Genomic DNA, 21,538 nt, shown 5'->3' on the forward strand with positions numbered 1-21,538 from the left:
ACAGGTTGCTGTTCTTTTGCAAGAACGTTGCACCAATGTTTCTTCCAAACTAAGCTTGTGTGAGGGCTAAAAATGGTGGCAGAGAGGCAAAACCTCCTCGCTGGCTGGGTTTCACTGCCAGCTGCAGGCTCCGTGCCTGGGGGCTGACCTCCCAAGTCAGGCTATTGTCCTCCATTACACCTGAGAAACTTGGTGTGCATGTTATTTGCTCCTGACTTACTCAGTGTGTAGTTGCTCGGAGTTGCGAAGCAGACGGCTGCACGGAGGCAGGCTCGCTGCTTGTCCCTGGGAACCGAGCAACTCGCTTGAGGTGGTTTGCTGCTTAAGAGGTTTTTGGTGGCAGTTTGTACCTTAGCGAAGGTGACTACTAACTTATGAGAGGTTAAAAACTGCCCCTTTGAGACATCTTAAGTGGGCATATGGCTGCATTAGGAGCTTAGGTTACCATCACCAGATTTAGTTCAGTGACAAAAGCCAAGTCAGGAGTTCAGCCACTCTCAACTCATGCAGGACTGCTACAGTCAGAGCTCCCATGTGCACTTCTGCTTCATTTCACAGATGGAAAACCACCTGGGAGAAGTCGCTCAATGACCAGCTGTGTGCTATTGGGACAGGATCTCTGGCTGGCGGCTGCCTTTGTCCTCCGCTGGACCCAGCTCCTTGGGTTCTTCTAAAAACCAAGGAATAAATTATTTTGCCTTTGGTGAGGGTAAAGGTGGCCACTTGGCAGCAATGGACTGTAAATTGAAATCTAGCTCCCCTTTTTGCAACCTGCTGCCTGCTAATTGGCAGGTATTGGAGCAGGGCACCTCGCCCCCAGCGTGTCTTGGAAATCGCGGTCTCCGTGCAGCAGCCTGAGCAGACGAGGGAAAACCTGCTCCTCAATGTACTTTATTGGAGTACATTTTGGGTTTGTTTCTCATGCTCCCAGCAGAAGGGAGGTGAAGAAAGCATTTTGGGAAGTTTTGCACAGTCAAGCTTTGGGTTTGAAGGTCACAGGTGAGTTTTGAAGCTTCCCCTGGGGCTCCTCACCAGGGGAAGCTTCCTGGTGGCATCTCTATACATGTTTGAGAAGCTGCCTGTCCTGGCAGCTTGTGTCTCTGTGACATGTGCTCCCTGTGGAACAAGAGCAGCTTGGGACACTTGCCAATGAAGTCCTTGGCCCCAAACACCGCGTGATACAGTGCATTGCCCCAGCACCAAGGACCTGCCATCTTCTAAAGAGCCCAGAAAGTCTACCTCAAGGTGCAACAGCTTTCCTCCAGCTCTGCAGGGGTCATTGTGGTTATCAACACAGCTTCTGGAGGACATCTCCAGCTTTCCAGCAGCACCGCCAGCTCTGCTGGAAAGTGTCTTTCCTATCAATCAGCTGGGTGAAGAGGTTGGAGCAAACTCCTACAAGAGCCATGTCCTAGCCTAGACCTCACCTTCTACCTAAACTACAGAGTTTAAAGCCTCCTTAAGTATAACATCAGAAGAAAATGCTGAGGGGAGGCTTAGCATTTTTAAATATGTGAAAGGCAGCTGCAAAGATCAAAGGAACAGATTCGTCTCCATGCACACTGGGAATAAAACAAGAAATGCAGTCAGCAAAGGAGTCTAGGAGGGATGCTAGAAAATCTCCTACAGATAGGGAGAGTGACCAGAGAAATACACAATGTTTATCTTCCACCCTGTTTAAGGATAAGTCAGTGAAGTCCCATGGGAAGAAGTGGGGGAGAGACCAGCAGACATGGGCATGGCCATGCCTTCTTGGCATCTCCTCTTGCCCAGTGGGTACCAGAAGTTGAATTTCCCTGGGGCGGTGGGAGACGAGGCCAGTGACTCCTCCAGTCTGGTGCCCGACTGTATGAGCTGGGCAGAGAATGGGCAGTTGTGGCCTGGTTGCAGTACAGGAAAATAATTTATTTGGGAGGGATCTCTTCCCACTTTATCATTGATCTGTCACAAATATAGTCATGCCTTTGGTATTCCAGTGCCCACAGAGCACTGCCCAAATTTGCTAAAATGGCTTGAAGTGCAGGGGAACATCACTCTGCAGGCTGAAAACCACCTCCCAGGCAAGAGCTTTGCATGGTCGTGGCAGAGCTGAGCCCCTGCTCCCCACTACCTCCTGGCCACCCTGGTGGGTGAAATCCCAGTCCCTTATCCCCAGACCTCGATGGAGAGCAGGCAGCTTTGTGAGCCTTGTAGGAAGTGGAGGGACATGGGACAGAGATGTCTGTCCCATAGCGCAGCAGCGTGGGCACCCCGCTGCTTCAGAGGCTTGCAGGGTGGCTGGCTGGAGGCTCGATCCCTCCAAACATGCAGGGCACATTGGATAGAGAGGTCCCCTATTTTTGGCTCCTGCATTTCTCTTGCAAAAGGAGCTTGAATTTTTCCCCTCTTGCAGCAGGTGCTTCGCAGTGCTGCTCCGCTCCTGTAGGCTCCCAAAAGTCACGCTCAGGTGTCATGTTGGTGCGGGCAGTGGCATGGCGAGGTAGCAGGAGGGGGGGGTCTGTGCCCAGCAGGGCCCCTGGCACATATTTAGGGCAGGAAGGATTTGCTGACCGCTGCAGCAGCCACCCGCACTCTTCCCTGCCACCTGTGGTGGGACCAGCAGTCAGGGCACCCCTGTGCTGCGCACTTGCTTTTTTTTATTCCTTTAATCTGACACCTTCTGCTGGGCTTCACAAGATCTCCATTAGCTCTGTTGCAGATTAAATGCTTTTCAGCCTGAGCAGCAGCGGTTGTTGAGCGTGGTGTTTCAGTTATGGGTGTGGACAGACCAATGCATGTTTCTGCAGCAGTTCCTGCATGTGGGAATCTTGGCATCTTCGAGGTTTTCTGGAAGTTTGCTCCCCAAATGGGTTCCTTGGCTTGAGAGCACCTTGTTCCCAGTCCTTCCTGCCTGCTGAAAGCATTTGCCCAGGCAAGAGTGGGTGTTAGGCAGGATGCTGCTGCCGAGGAGCTTGGATAGGACAGCAGGGGAAAAACACATTCTTTTGCTTCCAGCTCATTTGGAAAAACAAGTTGTCCTCCTTACACAAAGCCTGGCATGGCTGTAACCCACCAAGTGCTAAACCAGAGTGAAGGCATGGTGAGATTCCTAATGACTGTTCCTGCAGCTGACTCAGGTGAGCATCACCCACACATCACCAAACCTGGAATGACAGTCTCTCCTATAAAAATTACGGTAGCTTTTAAAAATTATTTTTATTTCACTGCTTCTAAACCTTTAAAAATTAAAATGAAACTTATGGAGCACTGATAGTTTCTGTTTCAGGGAAGATCTTTGTCCTGAAGCTACAGTGCGGAGCATGTACTGCAGTATCAGCTGTGGCTTATTCCCTTGGTCTGAATGTGCTGGGTTCAGTCGCTGAATAGAGATGCACAGTGCTGGGAAAACACAATCCTGTGGTCCAAACTGGGTATAAATAAACCAAAATCCAGGCAGGACATGACAAAACCAAACAGTCTGACCCCGACTTCTTAATTTTCTTGACTCCGTAGTTGATAACTTTAATGAGGCAGCCTGGTTTGGGTGTAGCTTTTGTTTTGCAGCTGAAACTTCCTGCACTGTCCCTGGTTTTTAGGGTTTGGGGTTTGTTTTGCCTTTTTTTTTTTTTTTTACAGATGTACTATTTACATTGCTACTTTATCTTTTTTCCTTTCTAAAAGGTTGACATGACTTTTAGTGCAGTACTTGTACTAGCATCATGGGTATAACATGCAGTCTCAAAATTCACAGCAAGTATGTTTTCAAAAGCTCTTTCCTTGTGCCTATTTTCTTTCCTGCGGCACACCACCTTCAAGAAAATGGCAAGAAGCTCCATTGAGTTCCAGCACCAAAATGAGACCAAAATAATTTAATTAGGACGCATCTCCCATGAGGAAGATGGCAGAGACCATGAGATGCTCCCATGTGGCTGGAGCGCTAGTGGCTGTGAGACGGGCAGTCGGGGGACCGCATGTCAGCAGACCCAGCAAGATCCACTGCCTGATGGTGATGAGATCAAAGTGACAGGCAAAAGCAGGGCCAGCCAGGGCCAGCCCCGAGGACACAGCCTGCCATAAGCCAGTTTGTGGCATTTTCAGCTTCTCCCTCTGGCCCTGATCTTTCCTGGAGAGTTAACGCTCTCCAGGGCACCCACCATATTTCGCAAAGGACCTGTTCTCCTGCAATTTTCCTGCATTAGTGCTTTCCTGTCAGCAGCGGTGTGTGAACTCCCATGCAGCGGTGGAGGCGGCTAATGGGGTCTTCAGCTCTGCAAGGGGAAGGAAGAACAAGATCATTTGTTACCTCTGCTGATGGTGCTGGGGGGATAGATAGCAATATGAGCAATTTCTTTATATGGGATGAAGATAGGGTGCAGAAAAGAACAACAAAAATATTGAGGCTGTTTTCTTTATCGAAGACAGAGCAGCATCTGATTGAAGTAAGTCACAAGTGCTTTTTCCCAGGGAGAAAATATGGGAGAATAAAGGTCTCTCTAAGGGAGAAAGCCCAGGGGGAACCAAGGGGCCGAACCAGCACCTTCCTGTCGGGCTGTGGTGCCCATGTCGCCCAAAGCCCTGGGGTTGCCTGCAGCCACCTCCACCAGGACGTGTCCCCTGCCCTCTCGGTTCCCATGTGCTGTCTTTGAAGAGCTGCTTTTTCTCAGGGGCACAGCGTATGTTGTCCCCATCCCTCCCAGGGCAGCTCTGGAGGCTCGGGACCACTTTCCCATGATTGCAGCCTAAAACCTGCTCTCTTCCTTGCTGACCTTCCCTTGCTTTGCCAGTGAAGGGTCAGAAATGGGGCATCCTCAGGAATGGTCTGTCATATTTTGCCTCCGTATTGATCTTCCCCCCCAGGAACAGGGGGAAGCTAGTTCTCCGCCCTTGGAAAAGCTCAACCCTGAGGCATGCTGTGCAGATACCTTACAACTGGTGCGGTGCTGGACTCCTGCTCCAATCCTGTACTGACCCAAACCTCGTGTCTCTGGAAATACTGCCAGTGTTGGGGGATGGACTTTTAGCATCGGTCTTCCTTTACACTATTATCAAAGAAAAGGACTACTGTTAATTGCTGTCAAAAGCCAGAAAATAATGAGGTGTAAAGTGTATGTCTTTATGAGCAGAACAGACCCTCGCCTGATTGTATGCCCCTGGGAAATGAGGGCCCCAGCTCTGCTCTCAGCTGGTATTTTTCTTCCAGAGGAAACCTCCAGTTTGGTCTTTCCAAAGTCCTTCCCCTCCATTATCAATCCTCACGTGGGCCCGTGGGAGTTTGTCCTCTCATTGCAGAAACGGGTGGCTTCGTAACCCTGCCACGGTTTGGTTAAAAAGCAAATACTGCTCCTACGTCCAAGGCAAAACGGAGTGTTACCACAGAGCCGCCGATCGCCAAGCAGGTTTTGTTTGTGCGAATGGTTGTGGCCTGTTGAAAAAACCCTCGTTGCCACATCCAAATGTGGTTAGCCAGGACGGGCCAAAAAAAAAATTCATAAAAATCTGAGGCCTAAGGGAGAATTTAGGAAAAGCTCATCAGCTCTGGGAGCTCCAGGGAGATTGTTTCTCACAGCAATTGGCAGACAAGATGTTGATGGTGCTGGACTGATTTAAAACATTATTGCTTTGGAGGTGACAGGCGTTGGATTGGGTCGGAGCAGAGGTTTACGCTTCTGGTCCGACCACAGAGAGGCTGGCAGGGGCGCAGGCAGAGGGGGACGCGCTTGCCGGGTCCGGGTTGGCATTGTCTTTCACAGCAGTTGGCTAATTTATCTTTTTTTTTTTTTCCTTTTTGCGGGAATTTTATACAAATCACATTGTGTGAAGTACGAGGTGCAGGGATGACATGCTCCCAGCCATGGATGCATCACTGAGGTCCTAATCCAAATGCCAGCCTTCACCTGGTGTTTTTAACAACAGCCAGATGGCAAGCTCACCAAAAGCATTATGAAAAAATCAAGTATCGGAAAGTTTAGACGAAGGCCAGTTAATTAACCCTTTGAAGGCTGTAATGTCTTGAACTGTGGCTTGTCATTTGTCTTAGTCACAATCCCATGACTGGTTTTTAATACTGTTTGGCAACAGTATTAATTTTTTTAAGAGGTGGCATCACATGTGGTTTCACTCCTTGTTTTTTCTTGACGAGTTACATGTGGTGAAACTTTATAGGTGGTGTTTTAGGGTTTCTTTAAGAGGAGGAAATTCATTTACAGCCGTTAGGTGTATTAAAGTGATAATTAAGACATTCCACTGCATTATACAGCCTGTCTCCTAACAAAAGGGGGATTTTTTCAATCTTTTTTTTCATGTTGTATTTGAAAAGAAAGTTGTTCTTAGCTTTTTTAAAAATTCTTATTGACCATTCTTCCTCCAGGCGTTTCCCAGGTCTCTGGCTGCTGCCCTAACACTCTTCTCCATGCGTTACAGTCGGTCACAGCTCCCTCTCACGTGCCCCGTGGCTGCCTGTTCCCTCTTAATATAGTTCATTGGCAACCGTTCACGTCCTTGCCCTGCAGCTCTGGGATCGCCTGTTTCCCCTTCTGGTTTCAGGCCCTTCAGCAAGACCGTGGTGAAACCCATCAGAGAAACCCCATCAGTAACTGCAGGGCAAATGACATGTAGGTCCATCAAAAAACAAAGAAATGGTGCCAAGAGCAGAGATCAGCTAACGCGCAAGTGGAAAGTGTTTTGTGTCATGGACTGGCTGAAATACGGAAGTTGTGAAGAGACAGGAGAAAAGGTGAATCGCCCTTCCTGTGCTGGTGAAGAGAAGGGGAAAAGGTGAATTGTCCTTCCTGTACTGGTTTTAATGTTGGCTGGGTTTTTTCCAGCTCGCTGCTTTCCTTCTCTCTGGGGCAGATGGAAAACTTCTTGTCAGAAATTAAAAATAAATCCATGCTGGGTTCATAGTCATGAAAAGGGTTTGTTGAAGCTGCTTTAAAAACCAGTCCCACAGAAAGGTTAGTAAATCAGTGAGTAATTAGCTGTGCCCTTTCATAAACAGTGTGAAAGATGACTGAAGTGTCTCTATGTCCTCGAAAGAGGCAGCAGGACACGGAGGCAGCTCCCACTGCAGTGATGCCGGCAAAGCAGAGAAGGGATGGGAGGTGCCAGGGATGGAGGAGCTGATGGCCCTGGGCAAGGAGGCTGCTCCGACAGCTCCAAGCAAGGACAGATACTTTACTTACCAGTATGGCTCTTCTCAGTGGAGTGATGACTGGGAAGATTAATGCACAATTATGAATTCCGGTTACGTTACCGTAAAGGTTAATACATACCAGAGTGCCTCTAAAGGTGTCGGGTTGTTGAACCTCTGTCCTTGGAGACGTTCAAAAAAGCTGCACTAGGCCTCAAGCAACCTGATTTAAGCAGGGTCTTGGACCAGATGTCCTTTCCAAATCTTGCTATCCTATAAGTCAGCCACTTTTGCCAATACATATAGCTCATATCCACCAGATTCAAGATCATGGAAAAGCAGACCACATTAACAACTAAATACTGACCAGGTCAGTTAAAGAGAGCTGAGGAAACTGTAGGAAGCTACTAGCAGAGTCTGGAGGTGGGATGCAAGTTATAACAAGAGTGGTGGGGAAAAAAACCAGCAGTGAAACTATTCCCAAGCAATACTTTTCCTTTATAAAGAGAGCCAAATAAATACTTGTTGCTGAAAAAAAAACAAAAAGGAAATAAAAGAGAAACAGCCTGCTGTTCCAAACTTCTCCTTTTGGCTTTGAGACAGCCAAAGTCAGGGATAGCAAGTGGATGGACTTAGCATCCAGAAAAGCTGCTTAAAAGGGGTCTTGAGCAACCAGAGTGGGCTCGGGGGCCAATAACCCAAAGGATACTTCAAATTTGTGAGAAACCTGAAACAAGGAAGTGTCCTAAGGATTTTTCTTTTGCCTGCTACTAAGAGAGAAACTGTGTTATTTTAGAAATTGGCGCAGACGCTGTGACACCTATCGCACACCCAGGAAGATGGAAACTGTAAGTTTGAGGGTGCCCTCCTGGCTGGAGTCCGTAAGCACAGATGTTTAAGGGATTAATACTGCTCTGTGTGGCAGCATCTCTCCTGCAGAGTCACCAAGAAAAAAAGGTAACAAACTTCCCTCCCTAGAGCTGGCTTCTTCCTGCAAACCTTCATGCTGCTCCCTTTGAACCAGGCAGGAGTTTTGACACCGAAGCATTTAAGTGCTGTTGGGTGAGCATCCTGCAAGCATTTGATTGCAACAGTGCAGGGCTCATTAGATTGACTTGTTTTAACACACTTTCCAACACAGGAGAAAAGAGAAAATAATTAAATGTAAACTCTGTGTTGCTGTTTCAAATGTTATGACCCAGCATCGTTTTGACAGCCTCTAACAATGGCATAAATGAGCTGAGTAATGTGACTGAGCATCTAGAAAAGCCTTATTCCAGAAAACAAGGATAGTAAATCACATGATGCCCCATGAGATGGGGTATTTTGCCAAATTACTGCTTCAGGGGAAGTGAGAACACTTTTAGTAACCGGGATGTTGCTTCATCAGTTTCAGGCATTCAGGGTTCCCACTGCCAAGAACAACCCGTTCTTCCCCACCTCCTACCTCGCTATTTTAATTTTTAATTGGTGGTATCTACCAAAGGCTGGTGGTTACCTCTATTTGCTGCCAGAGGACCCTATTTTTCTCTTTAAAAGGCTTAAAAAACACTCACGGGGGAATGGGAAGGCTTCAGTGCTTTTTTTAACCACCAGCAGACAACCCTGTAGAGTCAAATGCACATATCAAGAGCCAATTAAGAGTAAAACATCATCAGGACAACCCTTCAGTCTGTGTTGAGTTTAAACTATTGCTGATCCCACACCCTAATGTACAATACTCTGCTTTGTACCATGTGAGGTGCAAGACGAAAACACCAGCGAACTCAATAAGGAGAATTTTTTTGGCATGGCAATGCAACACAGAGCCTTTTGCGTTGTGCCTCTAGGACTGGTGTTCAAAATGGCCAGATGGCCCCCTGAGAGAAGATGTGGCTTTTTCATGTACTGCCGACCGGGTTGCAAAGATGACCTGAGTTTGTTCATCTCTGTCTAGCTATTAGCACTTGTGTTATCTCACAAAAACTGCTTGGTCCAGCTCTGACAGTCAAATACCCAACGCATGCATTGGAGACTTGTGTGTTAGAAGCAAACGATGACCACCTACAACAAGCCAAAGGCAGATAAACCTGCTTACGTTACCTGCAAAGATCTAAAGACGTGATTTTGTCCTCCTTACCATGCACACAGGTTTGTCATATAATAATTATATGATTCAGTGCTGTTTTAAGTGTACTCAGAACCATGATCACTTAGGCCAGACCAACACCGGAGCACTATTTTATAGCACATAATAGTTCTTCTACATTAATGCAGCTAAAAAATTATGACTTTTTCCATTGGGAGGATTTCTTTTATTGAGACCTTCTTCATGACTATTTAAGCTCTCTATTCCAGCTGCTGCCTTCATGAAATGAGGCTAACAACAGCACCAGTAACAGCTGGATGATTAATTCCTTAACAACTGTAAAATGCCCTGGTATGAACAGACAAGGATTTTGCCGTGTACTTCTTGGTGTTTCTAGGTTGAATAAGTTCTTCCTTGAAAGCAGCTGACTTCTGCTGCCTGAAAATTTTGTGTCCTTTTTCTCCCCTTCCCCCACCGCTTTCATTCATTTCATAATAAAGTAGGCACTACTATGAAATTTCTTAATTTTAACGCTGAATAACAGAATTTTGGGTACAGCGAGCCCTCAGGCACGCATTTTATAGGTCTCTCCAATGGTAGGTGGAGCAGGATCGGACAAAGACCATCACTGCAACAAGCGACCCGGCCCCGATGTGAGTTGCCAGGAGCATTTCGGCCGCCCCAGGTGCAGTTGAGTGTGGAGAGCCCTTTGGTTACTAACCTGCCTGTGCCCATGGTTACCAACCATTGCCTGTAGAGGGGTCTAATCCAGTTTCAAAAAGTCTGAGAGACGGGGCTTTGTCTTGGCTCTTCAGGCCACCATGTGGATATTTAGAGGTTGACTGGCCATGCAGATGTGTTTCCAAGCATCTGGAAGTCAGGTTTGATTTCTTTATATTTAAATATAATCCAAGGAAAATGAGGTACCATTTTCATGAAATCAGTATTTGATAAAAATAACAAATGGAAAAGAAAGACCAAAAAAAAAAGAAATGCGGAAATTAATATATACACATCCTCGAACTGCATTATGCCATCGAATCCTGACTTGCTTCCATGGCTTGAAGATTATACCCGTACATGCCGCACTAAAACCAATTAGCTGTTGGCCATTTGAAGTCCTGTGCTTACACTGCTCCCATTCAGCCATTCCTTTTAGCGGCTGCCTGCTTTTCCAGCCGACGAACATGTGATTCAAGCTGAGAGAGAAGCAGCATGGGGCACGTTCAAACACCCCCTTGTGGGGATCACCCCATCAGGATAGCTGCATCTGGGCTGGGAGACAGAGCAAGAAGAAAACCTCTTCTGTCCCTTGTGCACATCTCTGTTATAATTTACATTGCTCTGGCAAAAAGCATTCCCGCTGAAGCACTGGACTCGCACGCAATGGATGAGCAGAGCCTGGCAACAGCTGGACAAGCTGCAGCCAGTGATGAGAATCCAAAAGACAGGGCCAAAAATGCTCCATGATTGCCATTTTGCTCAGAGGTCTTCCTAGTGGATTCGGTGGTGAGTGGCTGGGTGTTTTGCAGCACATGGCAGCTGCAGATCTGCTGATTTTAGGGTGTACCCGTAGGCTGGGATCCTCCGCGACAAACCGGCTGGCAGCGACGAGTGGGAAGGGTCCGCTTGAGGTTTAGGTTTGCTCTGGAGCTTGCCGCCTCCCCGCCGGCCCTGCAAGGGGCTGCTCTTGGGATGGGGAGCTCTTCTCTGGACCCCGCAGCAGCTCTCCCAGGACGGCCAGGGCTTCCTGCAGGCCCTGGCCAGTGTGGGCGCTGCACCCCCGGAGCACCCAGCGGCGTGCCGCCAGCCGCCCGCGCCGCAGCCTCTCCCCCAGCTCGGCGGGAGCCAGCGCTCCCGGCACCTCCTGCTTGTTGGCCAGGAGGAGGACAGGAACGCCAGCCATGCTGGGGTGGCTCAGGGCTTCCTCCAGCGCTGCCACCGCTTCGGGCAGCCGGGCCGTGTCTGTGCTGTCGAGCACGAAGATGAGGGTGTTGGTGTCCTCCAGGTAGTCAGGCCAGCTTGCCCGCATGCTGCCTTGTCCGCCAACATCCCAGAGGGTGAAGGATACGCGACAGGGTGTTTGCAGAGACTCCACATTGAAGCCCACCGTCGGGCAGGTCTCCACAGCCCGGCCACTTTTCAGTTTGTACAGGAGGGTGGATTTGCCAGCAAAGTCGAGCCCCAGCATGACAACTCGAGCATCTCTTTTGCGCCGGCCTTTGGAGATCAGCTTCCCCATCAAGATGCTGCTGCCACCGTGGCAAAAAAATTGCAGCCAAAAAAAGAAAGCAAGCGTATTTCCTCAGTAATGTCAGTTCATAACAGAGTTCTCAGTCCTGTCTCTCCAAAAGAGCACCTTAGATTTGCTAAAGAAACACCCAGGCAGCTTGCTTTTGCTTCTCTTCGTAGCTAAAATGTGGTGAGAACTATTATTTATGAGGTGTGGAGCAGAGCCAGGAAGCGCCGTTCAAAACAACAATTTCTATACCCCAGCTCCGCTGCCGCTCACTTCCATTTCCATTCGCGACCTGAAGTGATCGGTGCAAAAGAGAGCCAGCATTTTGCAGGAAGAGGTGGGGAGATGGTGGAGCAAGTTTCCTCCTCACCACGTACAGAAATAAATGAGCTTTTGTTCATTGGCTTCTCTAGGGGAAATCCACTCCCAGCAGGACAGGACAAGGAGGAACCCGGGTTTCGGACCAGAGTTACTCTGGGAATTTGCTGAATCACAGCTCAAGGGTGTGGATTTAAACATGAGCAACAAGACAACTGACAATTTTTCCGCCAGACTTTCAGCAGAAAGTACAAAACCAATCTCCGTAGCATCAGCTTTCATTACCTGTTGTGCAGGCAGTAATGACAGCAATTTAAAAAAATGCACACAAGCATGTTTTTTTAATGTCTCATTGAAATACGACCAGTCAAAACGCCTTCCCTGGGGTGAAAATCTATAAAATTCTTTACATCAAAGTATTTACTACGTTTGAACTTTTGTAAGTGAAGCAAAGTCAGTCCTCTGTGGCTGAGGGGATAAAAAAACCCTGTAAAAGAAGGGGAAAATGTTTAACAAGACAGCACCACTTGAACTTTACACACCAGAGGCAAAAATGCGCCGCTGAAACAGCTCCCAGAGTCGCTTGTGCAAGAGCAGCTGATGGCAGCCAGGCAGAGTCCCAGCAAAGCCGGTATTTACCTTCTTTATTGGTTGGGTTTTGCTCCGAAAAGGCTGCTCAGAGGTGTGCAGAACTGAAAGCGTCTGTAAATCCCACATCGCAGCGTTAACGCAGCCCCCTTTATTTGAAAGTGAAGAAGGAAATGTGATTCATCTGTGCTTCCCTGGGACCATGGGGGACTTCCACTTGTCTGTGGGAGATGCAGTTTCCCCAGTGATGTTCTCCATGTGACGCCTCCATGTCGCAAGCCACCATTGCTGGCGATGAAGTTCAGCACATGGAAGGCACTGTCTGGTCAGTGACCAGGTCACTGGTGGCCAACCAGAGGCACATTTCTTACCCTGGGGGCAAGATGTGTCAGTTTTCCATCTTTTAAAGAAAGGAAGATGAATGAGAAATAAAACAAGACAAGGAGTCCAGCCCAGATAGACTGCATGGGATTGCAAGGGGTCCTGCATATCATGTTTTGCAAGGTATTTCTGTGATACATGTCTCTCCCGTAGTTAATCCACCAAGCTGTCTGGCACCAAGAGCCTCCATGAGTTTTGTGCAGCTTGTGGATATTTAAGATGAGTTGCTATGGTCAGGCTTTAAGTTAATTCAAAAGCTAATGCTTATTTACAGAAGTTGTTGCAGAGTTAATCTAACAGCATAAATGCACCACCACGCATGTGATAAATCATGCAGTGTATGTTCATGTGTGATCTTTTCTGAAACCAGTCTATAAATGGAAAAAGGGCAGGAAGCCCTCTAGATGGGAACAAAAAAAGAGAACTACGATGTGCAGCAGATCCCGATCCTTCAGAGAACTGTTCACACACTCTGCAGTGCATGCTGCTGCCTGAGGGTTACCCATTTGTCCGAGTTCTTCATTTTTAAAAATAAGTTAAATTGTTGTCTGTCCTCCCCACATTGCATCGTACTGTAAGATCAATGTAGTTGGTATTTTTTGACGTACCAGTGGGTCGAGTGACTTATCTCTTGATCTTTTCATGTTTCTCCTGCCTTTGCTACTGCTTGTCTTCTCTGAGGCTTGATAGGAGGCTGTGGTACACATCTGTTTCATCTGACCAGACATTCATAGCACTGAAATTTCTTTTAAGTAAGCTAAAATATAGATACAGGAAGCAAGGGTGGAGATTCTACCATCCAATGAATAATTGAGTATTTGAAATATGATGTGGTGGAGTCTTTATTGCATCACTCTCTAACATGCTACAGAAGTAGGCTGCTTTTGTGGAATAAAAAAGAAAATAAAATGAAGAAATAAAGCCAAAATAAAGAAAGCAATTAGAGTACAGTTTTATTGATGATTGCTTTCAGGTTTTCTATGGCACAGAATAGAGTAATTCATGGGCAAACCTTATCTAGTGAAAGATATTCCTGCCCATGGTAGGTGGGTTGGACTAAATGACCTTCAAAGGTCCCTTCTAACCCAAACCATTCTACGATTCTATGATTCTGTGACCTGCAGTAGGACATGAGACACACGCTTTGGAGAACAAGCTGATAGTTGATGGTTCCGTAGGGAGACCACGTCATCTCAGGGCTAGACCACAAAGCTCTTAGCATGGCTGTCAGGATAGTCTTCACGGCTGTGATGCCATACACCAAAACAGGGTGAGCTCTGAAGCAGGTAGGTCTAATTCTAACCAATTCACTGGAAATCATTGTTAATCATGTAGCAAAGGTGCGGCTGAGTCCATCAGAAACACTTCTTGAGAAGGCAGTGACCCTTATTACACATTACCAAACTACCAGAAGTATCCCAAAAAGCAAGGCAGAAACTTCCAAGCAAACTGCACGTCAATACTGCCCTTTTATTAGTGCAAAACACTTCCCATTAATGGCCTCACAGGCAATGCACAGCCACTGCTGCTCTGTCTCTTCCGTTAGACATGCAGTGACCTTTGCATCAAAAAGGTAATTAGAGGCATGTGAAAGCTTAGTCCCCCTTGCCACCAAAACCAAAAGATTATCTTCACTAAAACTATAAATAGTTTTTCATCCAAAACTGTAGATAATATGTAGATAATATCGGTATAATATGGGTCATTTCTAAATGACCTCACAAATCTCACCCAAACAATATTCACAATGCCCATGTGAGTATCAGGGCACCGAGGGCACTGAGAGGCCTCACCAGCCCTAACCATCCTCCCTGGGGTTGTCCCCACAGTGTCCCCAGGCAGCATCCCCAGCAGTGATGCTGTGGAGCTCAGGAGACAGGTGCTTTCCCCCAAGCACAGCCCTCTGACAGGCACGACCAGGAGGGCATGTCCCTGCCCAGTGGTGGAAGGAGCTGGGGAGGGGGTTTGGTCCAGCCCATGTCACTTCTTTGGAAGGCAGCTCTGGGGGAGACAACCCTCAGCAGAGCCAGGAATAACAGAAGTAGATCTGGTGCTTAGCATGAGTGTTCATCCTAATGGCATCTGCTCGGAGCAACAAGTAGGTCCCAGCCCAGTGAAGGCAGAGTACACCTTCCCATCCAGACTTGCTCGTGTCCCTGAGGAAAGCCACCAAAGCTGCCATTCACCCAGCCCTGCCACTGTTTCCTGCAAGATCTCCTTGCTGTATCATACATGGAAGGACCACTGATGGAGGGGATGTTCAGACTAGCACCTGTTGAGAAAGCCTGCTGGGAGCTGAAGGAGGCCCTGGACACAGGCGGATGTGTTGACCTGGAGAGCCCACCTCTCTCCCTGCTGGCAGTCATCTTGAAGGGGACTTCTTCCGAGCTTGGGCTGTGAGAGCTCCTTGCAGAGCTGCAGGAGACCGCTGAGTTTGACCTAGCCGGGACCCCAAGCTAAAGCCACAACAAAGCCAATGCGATGGTTCGGGCTTAGGGAAGTTCGGCCTTTTTCTTTTCTGTATTCTGGTCCATTCTTGTTCTGCCCCTGATTTCTGGCATGCCCACAGGAAACTCACCTCACGCTCTCCCCCAGTGCTCTTCTGCTAACAGACTAATGCTGGTTTGCTTGGCTTGTGGCCGGGAAGCTGCTTGTCCCATCAGGGTGGATGGGTAGCTGTGAGAGCTGGCAGCTGAAGGCAAGCTGCTTCCTCCTGAGACAGAATCCCAGAGGCTTGAAAGCTGGCTTAGCATACTCTGAAAGCTACACAATACAGCCACAGGCTTTGACGTGCCTTAGAAAAGCCTGTCTGTGGTGATGTCTCTTGACAACATATGATTGCTCAAAGTTGTTGACCAGCTCCAAAAAGTTCAGAGTGACAAGACTGACACAACAAAACACATGGCAGATGTTAAACACCTGTCCTTGATGACCTGTGCTCATCAAGCACTCTGAGAGAGGTGCTGGTACCTCCAGGGCATTCCTGGTGGCGTTGGAAATAGGATGTTGTTCTGTCAGCCCAGCTCATCCATGGTCTCTGTTTTGCCCCTGCTTCTTGGGACAAACATTTGATGAAGGAAAATGGTTTTTGGTAGCATAACTGGCAGTGGATATGCTATCATCAGCTTTGCGCTTGCCTTATCACAGTTAACTCTGCCCAGAAGTGTATGACTCTAGATGGAGAGCACAAAAAGTCACCTGCTACACACTCACTGATGCCATGTCACAGTTTTCAAAAGAGAAAGCTTGGTCCTTGTCTCTTCTTAGTCCCCACCTGTCCAGCCTGCCACAACCCCTGTGTTGGAGGATGGCAGCCACTAGGACACAAACATGCCCACAGGTGTGAGGTCGTGCTGCCTGCTCAACACAGTTGGATACCATGAAAGGGGCTGGATATTTGTTTGCTTTCCATTTCAGAGCACCCTGCTGTCAGTGAGACGGACAAACTGCAAAAGAAAAAATACAGCTTGTGGTGCCTACCAGTTGCCCAAAGGTGTTTGGCCAGGAGCACTGAACGGGCTATGGCTAAGCTCTGAGGAGAAGAACTTACTTCTGAGCTCTGCCTTGCAGAACAACCACACGTTTCCCCCCCATGTCACAGGTTTGGATTTGAAAACTACAGGATGGGAAATCTCAGAGACCTTCCCTACATGTGACTATGGCCTCCAGCAGCCTCCTGCTTCTGGTAAGCTCAGTGGCACAGCAGCTCAGCCACTTCTGTGCTTGGGCTCAGTGTTCGCAGCAGGTTGAATGGACATAATGATCTGGTCCTCATACCTGGAAATTTCAAGAGTGCCCAGGACAGATCCAAATAGATCCACTCTCCATTTGAACTTCCATGAGTGATGTTCTTCTCGTGACCGACCAGCACTGCCTGAAACAGTGTCAACCATGACATGGCATTGATTTTTTTGTCCTCAGCACTCCTGAAGGTATATGCTCCAGGGTATCTGGGAAAGGTTTGATGCTTTCTTTGGTGTTGTTTAGTGAACATATCCCTGTTGTTCAATTTCCGTATGCCTCATACAGCTGGAACAGAAAGTTGTTGAGAAGATGTCAGGGCCCTGAGGGCCTCAGCCCATCCCCTTTCTCAGGGAAGTGCCTGATGCCCAGGGCTGGGGCTGTCCCTGCATGCCCCCCAGCCTGCCTGCTCCCTGGCTGGGGACAGTGGGACAGGTCCTGGCTGCCAGACCCTGCCATGATGCCCCCTTGGGAACCCTCATTGCACCCTGACAATGAGGTAGATGTGGGGAAATATGGCACAGAGCAAAGACTTTTCCCTCATGTTCTCATCCCTTAGCTGGCAGGTGTTGCAACAGCCGATGAGGAAAGTACTTACCTTGCTTTGATTTCTGTTTGAACTACTAAGTCTTTTGTATATGACTGTAGAATATTTTTCATAAATATTGTTACTCTAATCTCAGAATATATAATTTCCAAAGCTGTTTAGAATTTTACCAGGTCCTCTCTGTAGACTCATTTATTCAGGTGCTACCCAAATTGTTTCTTTCTCCCACATAAACTGGCAGTGCTCTGTACTCTTCTGTCTATACCACTGGAACTCTCATTCTAGGTCCTTCTTCTTATGTCTTAAATTCACAGATGTCTTCCTCCTTGACTCCTAACATCTCAGCTTTGTCTCCTCAGGGCAATTAAAAACTGAACTTCTTTGGCTTCCTTACCTAACCTAATGCCATCACTCCCTTTTCTGAGACTATTCATTAGCTCTTCCTCTTATGGTTGCTCTCTATCCCAGTTTAGGTCATACATTCATCTATGCTACATACTGCATACATGCTGTTTTCAGCTTAGAAACTGGTTAAAATACAGTTCTGACTATCTTGAAATGCCTTAATCTCAATTCTTCCATCATTCTTAATATTTCTGGTCAAAAAGAAAAAAAAGAGCAAAAAATGGGTACACTTACAAAAATATCGATGTTATGTGTCCCAATAAAAGGCTTTTACTCCATCCTCTCCCGTATCCTAGTATTTGCTCCTCCGTCTGTTGAATGTAAAAGCTATGAAGCAAGGACTGGTTTTTTTACTATTCCTTCAATTGCTATCAAGAAGAAACCCTACAGGGGCTATCTAATGATGCTTAACCATACTGTCTACCTGCACTATATATAATATCGGTAATATCTTATCTGTAACTTCTACAGGAAGTAAAAATTACAGCTTGGAGGTACGCTGACAAAGCTCATCTCTCCAGATAAGTCTGAAGAAAATCTGCTTTGCAATATACAAATACAGTTCCCCTAAAAGGGACCTTCCCTCATTCCAGTTCCATAGCAAAAAGTGTGAGTAAAATGACAATGAAGCACGGACCTGAAAATGTTCTTCATACAACTTACCAAGTTCCAGAGCAACAGCGCTCCTCAGATTCAGGGGTTTTGGATGCAAGGTTTTGTTTGATCATTTGTTTTTAGTTTTAGTCTTAGATTACATGTTTGGGACATTTTATAACAATAGAGTAAATGTATTGAAAAGATACTGGAAATTATCAACAAGAATGAAAGCTATAAACTGATTTTTACTACCTTTCTGTCTGGTAAAACGGTTGAAAGCAAACCCGTGAGAGTTCAGAAACTGCATTTTATCTGGCTGGCCACAGAGTGTCACTGCTGTCTCACACATTTCTCAATGGAGAGCCTACCCCCAGAGGAATCAAACAGCTCCTGCCAAACCGCACATGTCAGAGCTCCTGCTTTGATTTGGGGAGGACTTCCCTCTGTAGAGCCCTCACGCCTTTGGCACCCTTTTGTGGCAGGATCACTTTGAAACATGTTTTCTGTATGTATATTTTGTGTACTTGTTCTTTCACATCCATAGAAAGCTGACAGTGAGGACTGCGGAACAGAGTTGGAATAAGATAACCAGCTCCGTGCAGGTGACATTTAGCTCCAGATTGTTTTCATATCAGATTTAGCTGGCATCGTATCCTAGGACTCTGCAGTTTGAATGAAAACAGTTAACCGACTGATGGAAAAAATAACACTGAATGAGGAGGAGAGAAACACTTTGAAGAATTTTCTTCTTTTAATATCCTGTAACAGGTCACTGACAGTTGCCATCACGACTCTTCACTGTTTGTGGTCACTTACAGAGCTGCAGATACAGAACAGACTTTTTAATCTACAATTGACAAGATTATGAATTCTCCTAAACTTGGATTTATCTATGACTATGCACACATTTGTGATCTCCAGTTTTGACAACGTATACTTAGGAATGAAACTGCTGATTCAGATTCGTTAGGGCTTGGGGTGTAATTCCATGCCATGCTGTTGTCCACTTTGAATCTCAAATGTTCCCAGTTTAGTCACTTGAGTAAAGCACTTCATAGTCACCTGCTACTATTATCAAAAGAGAGGTAAGCTGAGACTATAAGAGAGAGGGATCAGCATCTGAGATAACCCACCAAAGTCAGCAACGAGTTACACACGTTATCTGTATACTGTCTTAAGCAATAATTCCTTTCATTCAACAAAACTTGTCTCTGAGTATCATCACTTTGCCCAGTCGACCTATTTAGTGCTTTCATAACATTTCCAGTCTGTCATAACTTTTCCAAGATGGATATAAGGTTTCCTATCCCTTTTCCTTCTAGAAAAAATGATGGCGAAAGGTTGCTTTTTGTTATTGCTGGCTTTTACAAAAAGCCAAACTGAAAGAAAAAGAACTGGAACTAGTTATTTGCAAGATTATAAAATCACTCCTGCTTCATACAGAGCACTTTTTTAGCTGTTTCAGCTGACACAGTATAAACTGCCTGCAACTACCGTTTAAGGACTTACTGCACACAGTAAAAACTAATTAGTGATAACTAATAACAAGAAACTTAAACCCACATGAATAAAAAACCTGACTGGGGGCTTGTTTTCCAGTACTTGTTAAAACAACTGGGTTTCTGTATATTGTAACTAAGCAACAGGCCTATTCTACAGTACCAAATAGGATCAAAGTTCTGTTTATACAGCTCCACCTTCGCACCATTTCCTAGCAATGTTAGGAAAGGCAGTTGTTCTTGACAGGCAATTCCTTTGTGGAGCCACAAACACGAGCTGAAAATAAAGTAGTGTTTATGTTCCCTTTTTGGCTCTTTTAGGGCTTCCCATGGAGGCTCTGATGACACTTTTCCACATATCTTCTTATTTATGCCTTCTCTTTTTGTTGCCCCAGAATTTGCACAACCTATTCAGCAGTGCCTTCCTGATGCCAGCTAAAGTCACTCAACAGTGCAGTAAGCAGGAACTTGGCAGGGAAAATCTCTTTTTACCCTGGACCTACTGCTGTTCCTTCCTCGCCTCATATTCCAGGGCAGAATTTCTTCAGCATCACTGATTCCCTCTCAGAGCAACCCATCCACGCTTGATTCCTTGGGTACTGAAATTGATTTTTCTTTTTTTTCCGAGATTATAATTTCTTCTTTAAACAGCTTTCTCCTAAATTGACCACCCTCAAAGACAGGTTGATACTTCCAGTGGGCTCTACCCTACTGCTTTGTTTCAGATTGATCAGCTCCCCACTCACTGCAAACCCCAGCTGCCTTCTGACCCTGTGCACAGCCAGGAAAGTGAGTAAATTTTAAGAAAAGCGGAAGCCATTTCCGTAACAACTTTTTTGTAACAAAAGAGCTCCCTGGGGAGGGCTGGCCTCCAATCGTCCCTTTCCTGGATCCTCCCCCACAGCTCTGTCTCCTACTTGATCTGCAGGTATAAACACAGAGCGAGCTGTAAAGAGACAAGATTATGTCAACGGTAAGTTTTAACTGGTACTTAAAAACTGGCTAAAAACCAGTCTTTATGTGACTGTGTCAGAAGACCGTTATCTCTAGCAACCAGCTGGCTTCAGACATTACAGGTGCTAGCCTGAAGTATAACCAGAACAGATCCTGCCGCAGCCCTGGGAGATTGTGCTTGACTGTGGCCAGGGCGGGAAGCCTGGGCTGGTTGCAACCCCACCTCGTTTTCCCCTCGGCTTCGGTCCAGTGAGGATTCAGGGGCAGAAAGGTGCCATCCGGCATTGCCGCCGCGGGGAGCAGAGGCCGTGCCTGCCGGCCTGCCCCTGCCACGACCCCACCGAGCGAAACCAGGGCCCAGAGATGCTCGCTGGGCCCGATCCTCTACGGAGGCCCGCCCCGACACCTCACACGAGCCCGACGCGCGACGGGACAAGCCCCGGGACCGCCTGAGGGCCCTCAGGGCGATGCCTGCGGAGACGCCAGCCGGGCAGGGGGGCTGTGCTGGAACAGGAGCCACAGCTGAGAGGTCAGGAGGGGCCTGTGAGCTCCGGAGGCAGGCCCGGCCGCCACCCGCTCGCCCCTCACGGAGGGGCCCAAGGGCGCCCCAGCGGCGGCTCCGCGCTGGAGAAGGAGTGGCTCGCGGCGCTGCGCGCCGGGCGGGCAAAGAGTGGGTCACGGGGCCACGCTTACAGCGTCCAATAGGCGGTGAGGAAAGGGGGGGGGAGAGCCACCCACCGCCGGACACGTGACGGCGCGCGCGAACGGTCAAGCGGGAGAGCGGCCTCCTCCCCCCCCCCCCCAGGCTTGGCGTCACATGACGCGCTTCTCTGCCCTCCCCGCTCCGCCCCGCCTCCTCCCCCTCTACTCCCCGGCCTGCTGCTTGTCACGTGCGCGGTGCCGGCGCGCGCGCTGCGCACCTCTTCGGCCCGTTGACGTGCGGCGCGCGCAGCGGGGCGGGCGCCGAACGGCTGTTAACGGTTCTAACGGCCGTAACGGCAGCGGCTCTGGCGAGGGTCGCTGCCCCCCGGCGCGGGGGCACCTCGGAGGCAGCGGGAGCGCCCAGCCCGCCGGGCGGAGGGGCCGCAGGGAG

At 47.8% G+C, this 21,538-nt stretch overlaps 1 protein-coding gene across 1 annotated transcript; it reads right to left on the reverse strand.

Moving 5' to 3' along the window:
• Window positions 1-10,812: 10,812 nt before the first annotated feature.
• Window positions 10,813-11,489, reverse strand: ARL11 (ADP ribosylation factor like GTPase 11). The gene has a single exon (XM_009809105.2). It carries the CDS (start codon window positions 11,416-11,418, stop codon window positions 10,813-10,815), a length of 606 nt encoding a protein of 201 aa, XP_009807407.2. The 5' UTR covers window positions 11,419-11,489.
• Between the last annotated feature and the right edge of the window lie 10,049 nt (window positions 11,490-21,538).

The sequence above is a fragment of the Gavia stellata genome, chromosome 1 (assembly GCF_030936135.1).
Source record: "Gavia stellata isolate bGavSte3 chromosome 1, bGavSte3.hap2, whole genome shotgun sequence".
NCBI lineage: Eukaryota > Metazoa > Chordata > Aves > Gaviiformes > Gaviidae > Gavia > Gavia stellata.

Excerpts from the sequence above, each read along its gene's own strand:
- ARL11 (XM_009809105.2), bottom strand. The coding sequence starts at position 11,418 with ATGGGGAAGCTGATCTCCAAAGGCCGGCGCAAAAGAGATGCTCGAGTT.